Raw genomic sequence first — 12,680 nt, forward strand, 5'->3', positions numbered from 1 at the left:
TACGCGTTGTGTTCGGCGTTTGGATCGGAGTGGCGGTGCGGCGGAGGGGCGTAACGTTACAAAAATATCACTACTTGGGTTTTATTAAAAAAATAAAAATATTATCACTTGCATTTTATTTGTTAAAAGTAATACAGCAGTTATTTCATAGAACAATATATTTTCTCTATAATTGGCGCAATTTAAAGATTTCATACATTTTTTTGGAAAAATACATTTAGATTGATTTAAATTTAAGATATTTATTTTTTAGTAAATACAGTCGGGTTGGAATAGGAAGATTTTTCAATGATAATACAGAGATGGTACCACTTAGGTTTTGTATAGAAATTAAAGGAAGTTTCACATAGATTAGAATAGGAAAAGTTTTCAATGAAGAAACAAAGATCATACTACTTGAGTTTTGTAGAAAAAAATAAAGATTTGAGGGATACACACACACACACACACACACACACACACACACACACACACACACACACACACACACACAAACACACACACACACAACACACACACACACACACACACACACACACACACACACACACACACACACTTGGCGCTTTTTTTTATCTTTTTTGTATTTAACTCATCTTCTGTTCAGCTTGCACCAAAGTGCGCTAATCGTTAGAAAATGCATTAGCACAAAGATGCCGAGAATGAGTGCCAAATTATTGACAACGTTTACGTTGACAATATCCATCTCTCTGAGAAATATGATGGGTCTCTTAAAGTGACAGTACAATTTATCGCATTTTAAGTCTTTTCTATCGTATCCGTATACAGTATATATTATACTGTGGAAACCCGCACGGAAGTACGATATGTGGAACATCCAACGTAACAGGTGCGGCGTATCAATGTAACGTGTGCAGAAGCCGAATGGGGAGAATAGTACTGCGGTTATCGGTCCAATAAAGACTGCAATCTGCAAAATTAATGAAATTCTGAATCTTATTTTCTTCATATATCTAAAATGGAATATTTTAGCATATTTAATTTATAATTTTGAAGATATATAGGAGATTTATAGATTCGATATTCATTCGTTGGATTTCGAAATGCGGAATGAAAATGAGATTCAATTTGTATACGAATCAGTTATTGGAAACAGAATTCGAATTTGGAAAGAGATACGTAACATTGTAATTCTACAATAAATCTTTATGCAAGTTTTAAAAAATTCTGTTTGTTAAGTAATGTTTGCGAACTTTAAAATTCATAACAATAATAAAACTAATGATGAGTGTGCCAATATATGAAAATGAATAAGACGTAAAAAAAGTTAAAAAACGGAGTCAACTTCTTGGATTAATCTTAGCACAACATCAATGAACAGTTTGGATCTGTTATTTAATTAATCTGCATATTGAAATGACGTAACTTTAGATCCAGAATTGGAATTATAGTTTTACTTGGTATCACTTTGAGAAGGAAACAGAAGAAATTCACCTTAATCGGCGTAATAGCACTGATGAAGAAACCCCATGCTTGCGCCGTCAGACTGGTAGCTATGTTGACTACCATAAACAATATTATACGATTCGTTTCTGCGAGCTGTCCGGTCAACCAGTAGCTCACCACCAGATATGGCGCCGCACATGCTGCCTGGAAGGGTATCTCGACTAGCAATATGCTGATGTAATACGGCGTTAATCGGTACCAGTGATTGAAATGCTCTCTCATGAGAATCCGCATCTCCAATGGAACTGAAACCAAAAACTATAAACTTGAATTTGAATACTTATTGTATATCAAGATAATTCAATAAAGTAAGGATTTTTTTTTTAGAAAATGAGTTTAATGGAATGATCAAACTGCGATGAAATCATTCGGCAATTAATTTATTAAATAATATCTTTATGGATACAATAATTCTTGTTTAACATATGAAAAAAAAGATTATATTAGGGATGATGAATAATACAGTTAGAAATTTTGAAATAATTCTATCAATTGGACTAATTACCTATTATTCTTTGATTAAGGGGTTAGATCACAGTAGAATTTTAAAAAATTCGAAATTTTTTTTGCTTAAATAATACATTAAGGTTTTAGAAATAAGATCCAAAATGTTTTATAAGTAGGAAAAGTTTTTGATATAAGCGTATTAAATTTTGTTATAGCTTATTAAACACTAATTGAAATTTTAAACACGTTTTTTTTGAAACCATGTTTTTCAAATCGGGCGGAAGGATAACTCGGTCAAATCTTTACCGATTTACTTTAAATTTTAATTGCAGCTTTAAAACGATATTTTACATGGAAGTACGTACGGCATTTTAATTTCACTATAAACTTTTTTTTGTTATAAATCATTTTCTCGTCATTTTTTTCGTCAAAAACTAAAATATTTTTTTATTTGTGCACCATTTTTTTCAAAAAAACAAAAAAAAAAGAGATTTCCGTACGTACTTCTATAGAAAAACATATCTAGATTTGAAATATTGTTGTGCCCGAGCTTGAGAAGCTGGCCGAAGGAAGATCTATCGATCAGACAGAAGAAGTGCGGCCGGCTTTTGTTTGGTGTTCAGGGCGCGGAGCCGTCAAGAATTATTTTGTACAATTACGCTACGATATTATTATATAAAGTTCCACGATTAAAGCTTGAGTTCTTTTTGTAAAGAGTGTTTATTCATTTTGCGCGTTCGAGTGTCCTAGCGCGAGTGAAGTGTGTGCTCGTATCGCCGAGTATAACATTTTGGGGGCTCGTCCGATTTCGGACCACGAAATGGACATCTCGGAAGATTTTACGGCAGCGTCTCCTGCAAGAGCGGAGAAACGTCCTCTTCGTAAGAGAATGCATCTCCGTACACCTGCGAAACCTCGACTCTCCACCGAAGCAAATTCTCTTCGGGCGGTCGCCGTGGAATTGCGTCAGTTTCGTGCTGAGAGACAAAGGCAGCGGCAGCGTGAGGAAGAAATGCAGGCACTGCTCCAGGAACGCGACGAGATACTTCAGCGTCTAGAGGAGCGGCTACAACACTTTTCAGGCCAGTCGTTACCTTTTTCTGTTTGTCCTCCAACCGCGGAGATTCCTCGGGATTCCGGAAATGCGGGCGTTAATTTTAAATTAAAGCCGGATATTTTCGACGGGAGTGTTTCGTTGCGCGAATATTTTACACAAATTGAATTGATTGTACAAGCGAGTAACTGGGAAGATTTTACGAAAGCGGTCGCGTTAGCCTCGAGTTTGCGGGGGAAAGCGCGTTCAGTTTTAGACGGAATAACGGAATTAGAAAATTTAAGTTATGGAGAAATTAAATCAAAGCTCGAATTACGTTTTGGAGAGGGTCATTTATCTCAAACTTTTTACGCTGAATTTACGAATCGTAAACAAAAATTTGGAGAAGATTTAGCTTCGTTGGGAACCGATTTAGAACGACTATCACGTTTAGCTTATCCGGAGTGTCCTCAAGAAGGGCGCGACAAAATTGCTTGTGCTCAATTTATTATTGCAATCTCTGACGGATTTTTGAGACGCACTCTTCAACTTGAAGGAATTTCTTCTTTGTGTTCTGCAATTGAGAGAGCGAAAATGATTAAAGCTATTCAGGAGACTAGTTTTTCTCGCGTTTCCTCAAATAAAGATGGCGGAAGGAGAAAATTTTATCCTAGAGAGCAAATGAGAAAAGGAAACGGAAAGGAAGGAATTTTTTCACAGGATTCTAAACAAAAAAATTTTAATAAGTGGAGGGCCGACAAAGAATGTTGACAGTGTGGTGCAAAGGGACACTATAGATCAGAATGTCCTGCGGTTTCTTTTTTAACAAAGGGAAATTAGGTTTGGTCGAGCTTAACGGGGTCGACTCGACCATTCGAAGAAAGACTCCAACATTTTCGGAAATTAAAAATTGTAGGAAAATTAAGTTAAAAGATTATTTTTGTTATCCTGGTTTTATTGATGGACAGGATTGTATTTTTAAGATTGATACATGGTCAGACGTCTCTATATTAAATAAAAAATTTGTACTACCACTTATTGAAGAACTTATGTTAGTGTGAATTCTTTACAATTAAGATATCCCACTGGAGAGAAAGTTCCTATAATTTCTAAAAAGGAAGTTAAGATTGTTTTAGGAGATCATAGCTTAGAATTTCTGGTCTTTATTGCAGAAATCGAAGACGATTGTATTCTTGGAGTTGATTTTCTTTGTAAGTTAAATTTAGAAGGAGTTTTTGGTTTAAATTTTTTTTCTCCGAAATCTAAGGAAATACAAAAAACTTTTGTGCTCGAATTAGTAGAGATATAGTTCCAGACTTTCTTGAGGATCTTTTTCTTAGGAGTTCTGAGAATTTGAATGATTCTCAAAAAAAACTTTTTGCAGAATTTCTTTCGGAATTTCAGGACGTTTTCTCAGGAGAAATCGTTGCTGAAAATTGTAAAATTATTGAACATTCTATTCAAACAGAAAATTGTTCTCCTATTAAGCAAGTTCCTCGTCAAGTTCCTTTATAAATGAGAGAAGAAGTGGAAAAGATCATCGAAGAAATGAGGCAACAGGGTGTTATCGAAGAATCAAATAGTCCTTGGACCTCTCCTGCAGTTTTAGTTAAGAAAAAAGATGGTTCAATTAGATTTTGTGTAGATTACAGAAAGTTAAATAATGTGACTCTTAAGAACTCCTACCCAATTCCCAGGATAGATGATTTAATGGATCGTTTTTCAGGAAATTCTTGGTTTTCCACTCTGGATCTCAAGAGTGGTTATTGGCAAGTTAAAATTCGTCCTGAGGATCGAGAGAAAACTGCTTTTTCGATTGGAAAAAGGTTATGACAGTTTACAGTTATGCTTTTTGGACTTTGTAATGCACCAGCTACCTTTGAACGTCTTATGGAAAAAGTTTTTCAGCAGTTACTTTTCAAAATCTGCATGGTTTATCTCGATGATGTCATCATTTTCGGAAAATCTTTTGAGGAGATGTTAATCAATATAAAAAAGGTCCTTTTGTCTTTACGAGCAGCAAATCTTAAACTTAATCCTAAAAAATGTACTTTCTTCGGGAGAAAGGTTAAATATTTGGGTTATGTCATCTCAGAGAAGGGAATCACCACTGACCCTGAAAAGATTGTTGCAGTTAAGGATTGGCCGATTCCTAAAAATAAAGAACAAGTCTCAAAAATAAAGAACAAGCTTCTTAGGCTTTTGCTCATATTATCGAAAGTTTGTGAAGGGATTTTCCCTTATTGCTAAATCTTTATTTGTCTTAACTAAAAACTTGAGTAAATTCAGATGGGATAATGCCTGCCAAGAAGCTTTTGAGTTGTTAAAAAAATTTTTAACTACTTCGCCAATATTATCATTTCCTACTGAGGAAGGAAGGTTTATTTTGGATACAGATGCTTCGTATCATGGAATAGGGGCGGTCTTATCTCAAAATCAGGGAGGAGTAGAAAAAGTGATCGCTTATTTTAGTAAGGTGTTGAGTAAGTCTGAAAAAAATTATTGTGTAACTTGGCGTGAATTATTGGCAATTATAGAGTCAATAAAATCTTTTCATCACTATTTGTACGGACGAAATTTTCTTATAAGAACAGATCATGCTTCTTTAAGTTGGTTATTTTCTTTTAAAAACGTTGAGGGACAGTTGGCCCGTTGGTTAGAATGTCTTCAAGAATATAATTTTATAGTAGAACATTGAAAAGGAAAATTACATGGGAACGCTGATGCCTTGTCAAGGCGCCCTTGTGCTAAAAAAGGCTGTAATTATTGTTCTAAAGTTGATCTGAAAGAGAAAAATTCTTCAGTTAAATTAGTAGGACGAATTGTTTTTGGGGAGAATAATCTTGAAAATTGGAAAAATTTTCAGAACGATCCTTCGTTGTCTATTTTCTTGCTAGGAAAAGAGCTTGGAAGACGGCCGACTCGTCAGAAAATTGTCTCTGAAGACGAAACTTCTAAAGTTTACTGGTCTATTTGAGATTCTCTCATTATTAAAGATGGAGTGTTGTTTAGAAAATGGGAATCTCCAAATTCGAAACGTCAAATTCTTCAAATTATTGTTCCACGAAGTCAGGTTCAACGTGTTTTGGAGGAAGCTCACAATTCTTCTTCACGATGGCCATTTCGGTGTTAATAAAACTTTAGATAAAATTCGAAAAAGATTTTATTGGGCGACTTGTAAGCAGGATATAGAACACTGGTGTAGAACTTGTGTTGTTTGTTTATCGAGGAAAGGTCCTTCCGATAAAGGAAAATCAGCATTGCAAATTTATAATTCTGGCTTCGAAAGAATCCAGATGAATATTTTAAGTCCACTTCCCCAATCTTCTTCAGGAAATAAATATCTCTTAGTTATTATTGATTGTTTCACAAAATGGGTAGAGGCATTTCCATTAAAAAATTTTAAAACTAAAACTATTGCCGAAGTTTTTGTAAGTCAAATAATTTCTCGTTTTGGTATTCCTTCGGAATTACATACTGATCAAGGGAGAAATTTTGATTCACGAATGTTTTCAGAATTGGCACGTTTACTTGGAATAAGAAAAACCAGGACTACTCCTCTTCATCCGCAGTCTAATGGTCAAGTGGAACGTCAACATCAAACTTTGTTGGACTATTTAGCAAAATTTATTACAGAAAATCAAAAAGATTGGGATCGATGGATTCCAATGAGTCTTTTAGCGTATAGGTCTTCAAGGCATGAGGCCACGGGTTTAACCCCTGCGGAAATGAATTTTGGTAGGGAATTGAGACTGCCTTTAGATTTACTCCGTGGAAAACTTCCTGGTTCCGATTCAGTTAATTCTAGGGGAGATTATGTTTCGAAATTAAGAGAAAAACTTTCTCAGATTTATATCGAAGTTAGACAACGGTTACATGTTAGGTCTCAAAAAATGAAAGATGTTTATGATCGTAAGGCTCGCTCTATTTACTTTGAGTCTGGACAGAAAGTTTGGTTTCACAATCCTCGTAGGAAAATAGGTAGGTCTCTTAAACTGCAGAGTAGTTGGGAAGGACCGTTTGAAATTGTCGAAAGGTTAAATGATGTAGTTTATCGTATATGGAAATCGCCTAGGCATAAAAATAAAGTGGTACACTTAGATAGGTTGGCTTCATTTCAAGAGAGATAAATTTTCTTTAGAAAAAAATACTCTGAGCTTACTTAAATTCCTTATTTTATAAAATTGTTTTCTTGCATGTACTTTTTTTTTTTTTTTTTAAGGCAAAGAGTCCTGTTCAGACGATTACTGGGAGCCGCTTCTTTTTGGACGTTTGAGGATGAACTGAAATTATAAGGACAAGTCTTCTGGTTGTATAAACAAAAAAGAAGACTGCCTCGCCGCAGGTTTTTGAGCCGTGGTTTTCCCTGTGGGACTGAGGGCAAATGCCGAGGCAGGAGCTTGGTGAGTCTTTCGAGACGTTGATACCACCACCTTGCTCGAAGTTTTTTTGAAGAAAGAAGATTCCTCAGAAGAATTCTTCGGAGAGAATTTCTCTGAAGAGGTTGTTCTTCGAGAGAGGAGGATTTCTTCTGTGATTAAGAATTCCAGGATGTTGTTTGGATCCAAAGAAGAGTGACTCGGGCCGAGCTTGAGAAGCTGGCCGAAGAAAGATCTATCGATCAGACAGAAGAAGCGCGGCCGGCTTTTGTTTGGTGTTCAGGACGCGGAGCCGTCAAGAATTATTCTGTACAATTACGCTACGATATTATTATATAAAGTTCCACGATTAAAGCTTGAGTTCTTTTTGTAAAGAGTGTTTATTCATTTTGCGCGTTCGAGTGTCCTAGCGCGAGTGAAGTGTGTGCTCGTATCGTCGAGTATAACAATTTCTTTGAATTTTTATTCTAGGTTAAAAACACAGATATCTATACTAAACCTAAATCGCTAGGTTCGGCTGAATAGCTGTGTTCGGTTCCGGATTTGGCCATCTTACCCAACAAGAAAATGGCTCTGACGCGTGTGTTAGTGCTTATGTGTTGTTAATTGAGCTAGAGTTCCTAAAATAAATTAGGAAATAAATGTTAGGAACTCTAAGTTGAGCCAGTTGAAAAAAAAGAATGAATGTATATGTTTGTAACATTTGAGTTTTATGACATTTTAAGGTTATACATATTTCAAATAAGCATTACAGGTGTAGTCTTTCGGATATGACATTTTTTTTTATTTTGTGTGCCTGTGTAATTATAATTAACATGATAATTTCTAAGTTCAACATTCTAATTTAGTTGTAAGAAAATCTTACAGATTTCATTAGAATTACGTAAAATTACGAGAAAATCTGAAATTAAAAACATTGAATCAAGTAAAATTAAAGAGATTGAATGGATCTAGTTTTTTATTCCAACGCACACCGCAGACGCGTTTAATAATTGGATTTAAACACATAAATTAAACACGTGAATCGATGATTTATCATTAATTTTAAGTTACATAACATGTGAAAAAAAAAATCTAAATGCTTCATAAAGACGGTAATAATCATTTGCATCAATGACATGCGCGAAAGATCATAATACCAATAGGGTAAAGTCGGTATATACGCCGCAGCTATCGAAAATTTAATTTACTAAGTATTATTTACTATGTTTAAGGAAAATAAATTAGGCTAATAAAAACTTCATACTGTTTACTATTATAAAAAAAATTTTAAGTGCGAAATATTTCTTTTCTTATACTTGAAAAAAAAACTTAAAGAAACCCTTGCATTTTTGTCATATAAAAAAAGTGGCGGGATTTTCGACTACTCATGTGTAAGATACACGGCGCATCGAAATTTACAAATAATATTTTCAGATATGATATAAAATAACATAATAACTTACAAAATGTGTTTATAAAGTTCATTAGGGAATAAGAACAGTAAATATGTATTCAAAGTAATAATAATGCAATATTAAAGAAGTTAATATGCACAGACATCAACAGAGTGCGCATTGTGTTCTCAACATAGTGCTCAACATAGAGTAAGTGCTGCTTTCCAATCACGCAGTGTCTGTATTACGGCATAAATCCCGTTCGCTGAAAAGGCCGTATATCCTAAACAGATGGAATATACAAGATATCAAACTAAATAAAGAATACAAGAGCTATGCACTTGAATCTTGCTTGTATTTTATCCTTTACTATCGCTCTACATTTACATATCATGAAATAATCATTATGTTTTTTATATTTTCTACAGTAATTATTTTACGTAGACGGTAATACACGATCGCGCTACTTCTACATGGAAAAATTAATTCAATTTACGATATTTTCGTTAATATTAACAATAAAGAACTGTAATTACAACACAATACTAATATAACATAAAGGCACATAACAAAATAGTTCTGAGCAAACTATCTTTATTTCTTCTATTTTTTCTGACTGCTGCGGCGTACATCCTCCCGCGGCGTAAATACCGACTTTACCCTATAACTAATAAAAAATTGTCATTGCAATGACTAATGCAATTAATTAACTTTCCTTTGTTAAATTACAAGTTATTATTCATCCTTGACTGATATTACAGATGATTTAATTAATCGGAATGTCTCGGTATGTAGAACAAACGTCAATTGTATTTTCATCGTAATTGTCTACAAAAATTTGTGATAAAAATTTGCGTTTTTGCGTTAAGTATTTGTAGAATTTTTTACTTTTAAATTTAAATTCTAATCTTTTTCTTTTGCTAACAAAATTGTTTCTTTGATTATTTTTTCTTGATAATGCAAAAATGATTACAGTAAATATGACACATTCACGTACATTTTCTCCTGACTCACAAATTTTTATAAAAATATTAATGACTATAGAAAACAATATATCGAATGACAGTAGAAGACAATACACAAATTTTTATAAAAAAAATTAATGATAATAGAAGACAATGCACGAATTCTCATTAAAAATTTAATGGCAATAGAGACAATACAATAAATTAGCGCTGTGTGTTTAATCATCTTTTGAATTCTGTACTTCTGAAATTAGATCCATGTACAGCACGTAGATCATTACATGTCATATATAATTTATATTATTTCTTTTTAATACGTTTCCAAATTTAATGTTCAAAACTCAAGTAGTTTTTCTTTGAGAGTGCTTAATTAAGAAACACTAAAAAGTATAATAAAATAAATTGTTTTGAAAAAAATTTTGTATCTAAAATTTTAAATAAAACTGGAAAATCCGAAAATTCTAAGGGAATTCTTTAATAAACTTTGAGTAAACATCTTAATTAACATATCATTATTATTGATCGTTTGTAGCTAAAAGAAGATAGATATATTTTTAAAAACATTAATTAGAGTATTTTCTAATATCTTTTTGTGAATCGTGATCGAATATCTGCTCAAACAATTTAATGACCCTAGATATTGATAAACCTAATTTATAGCTACTTACAGACCGAAATAACAGCCATTTTTCCAATGCAGACGAGGAACAGCAATGATCCATATAAATAAACATAGTTTGCCAAGACATTAGCTTGATAGCCGCTTCCCATGTACAGATTTCCGAAAATTACGCCAATTAACAGATGATAGAGCAGTCGTGCCAGTAGTAAAGAATAGTGTCTTTTCAAGCTTAGAAGTCGCCTCTTGCACAAAAAGTAGCATTGCGTCAAGAAACCGGCAGGCGGTGGTGGTTCCTTGATTTTATCTGCTGGAATAATACATATAGTATAAATTAGCATTATAATTACTGCTGCAGACTAAATTTTTTTGAAGTTTTTCAATAATTTACTATTTTATGTGCACAGAAATATTAAAATAAATTAAAAATAAATGTTTGCTAATATATCCGTTAGCGCGATCAGAGAGAGAGAGAGAGAGAGAGAGAGAGAGAGAGAGAGAGAGAGAGAGAGAGAGAGAAAGGGAGGGAAGGATAGAAATAGAAACAAGTCATTGAAGGAAATCCTGTTCGTCATGAATAAGGCATGAGAATGTGAAAAATTATTTATAGATTACCAAATCATTTTAAATTAATGAGTATTTATACACAATTGTAATAAGAACACATAACTGACAATAAGTGTCTATAGAAAGATACAGAGAGATGAATTATTCTCTCGCGCATTTAAGTACCGCTAGTATAAATATAGCATTACTCTATACATCATGTTTCGGATTCTAAGCGTTCAAGCTGCGTTCTATATATTGGGTGTACAACTTAGTTCGATCCGTTTTCAAAAGATGGCTCCAGGTGCTATAAATAGTTGACGACGACAGCTGATTTTTGTTGTATCGTGAAGTGTCAACATTTGTTAACCAAATATTGTTTACAAGCCTTTGAGTTTTGCATAACAAATTTAATTTTTACTGCGTTGAAAATGTCGAGTATCATTCCAAATAAGCACCATTTGCGACAAGTTTTGATTTTCTGTTTCAATTGAAAGAACAGTGCAGTTAAAGGGCATCGAATGCTTGTGGAAGTGTATGGTAAATCTGCACCATCGGATAAATCTTGCAGAGAATGGTTTTGACAATTTAAAAGTGGTAATTTTAGTGTTGAAGACAAAGAGCGTTCGGGTCAACCAAAAAAGTTTGAAGATGAAGAATTAGAAACATTACTCGATCAAGATTCGTATCAAACGCAAGAAAAGCTTGCACCAAAATTGGAAGTTACTCAACAAGCTATTTCAAAACAACTCAAAGTCGCGGGATACATCCAAAAGCAAAGAAATTGCGTTCCATACGAATTGAAACCGAGAGATATTGAACAATGATATTGCGTGTCCGAAATGTTGCTTAAACAGAACAAAAAGGAGTCTTTTTTGCATCGAATCATTTCCGGGGACAAAAAATGGATTCACTACGACAACCCAAAACGCAAAGAATCATATGTAAAGCTCGGCCAACCGGAAACATCAACACCGAAACCGAATATCCATGGTGCCAAGGTAATGCTCTATATTTGGTGGGATCAGAAAGGTGTGATCTACTATGAGCTGCTAAAACCTAATCAAACTATCACGGGAGACTTCTACAGGCAACAATTGATCCGTTTAAAGCGAGCTATAGCCAAAAAACGTACAGAATATGCAACCAGACACGAGTCTATAATCTTTCACGATGACAACGCTCGGCCTCATGTTGCTGTTCTGGTTAAAAATTATTTGGAAAATAGCGGATGGGAAGTTCTGGCTCACCCGCCTTATAGCCCAGACCTTGCCCCTTCTGATTACCATTTGTTTCGATCGACGTAGAATGCTTTGACTGGAATACGCTTCACTTCAGAACAAGGTATCAAAAATTGGATTAATTCATTCTTGGCTTCAAAAAATACATGCTTCTTCCGCGACGGAATCCATAAATTGCCAGAAAAATAGGAAAAAACTAATGGCTAGCGATGGACAATACTTGGAATAAGGTATTAATTTATTTTATCGTTCAAATAAATACGTTTTTCAAGCAAAAAAACGGATCGAATTAAGTTGTACACCCAATATAAAAATAAGAAAAAAAATTATTGAATAAGCGAGGTCCATAGAAAATTCATTAAAAAGGTAATGACAAAGGAAATGAAATTTGTCGTAAACAAAGGAAATATTATTATTAAAAATACAAATTTATTATGTTCTATTTCATCGTTTTTATCGACGATTGTTGGATGCACCATCTTTTATCTGAACGTCAGTTCCATGAAGTACATACATGTACAGGAGATCAATTATTTTTTACAAAGAGTTTTACGGACTGATAAATCAAATCTTACGAGAAAAAATGTTTTTAATTTTATTTTGCTAA

At 33.8% G+C, this 12,680-nt stretch overlaps 1 protein-coding gene across 4 annotated transcripts in view; it reads right to left on the reverse strand.

The window, feature by feature from the left end:
* Positions 1-522: 522 nt before the first annotated feature.
* The window catches only part of LOC105194717 (ATP-binding cassette sub-family G member 1), a 37,194-nt gene continuing 25,036 nt past the window's right edge, over positions 523-12,680 (reverse strand). For 2 of the 4 annotated variants that reach the window (XM_039452389.1, XM_039452390.1), the window contains 3 exons: positions 10,336-10,596; positions 1,456-1,712; positions 593-931 (listed from right to left, as the gene is read on the reverse strand). In XM_039452389.1, the coding sequence (XP_039308323.1) occupies positions 593-931; positions 1,456-1,712; positions 10,336-10,596 (857 nt within the window). Of the gene's footprint in view, positions 932-1,455; positions 1,713-10,335; positions 10,597-12,680 lie in introns of all 4 variants that reach the window. The other 2 variants (XM_039452391.1, XM_039452392.1) reach the window with 2 other exon arrangements.

The sequence above is a fragment of the Solenopsis invicta genome, chromosome 8 (genome assembly GCF_016802725.1).
Source record: "Solenopsis invicta isolate M01_SB chromosome 8, UNIL_Sinv_3.0, whole genome shotgun sequence".
NCBI lineage: Eukaryota > Metazoa > Arthropoda > Insecta > Hymenoptera > Formicidae > Solenopsis > Solenopsis invicta.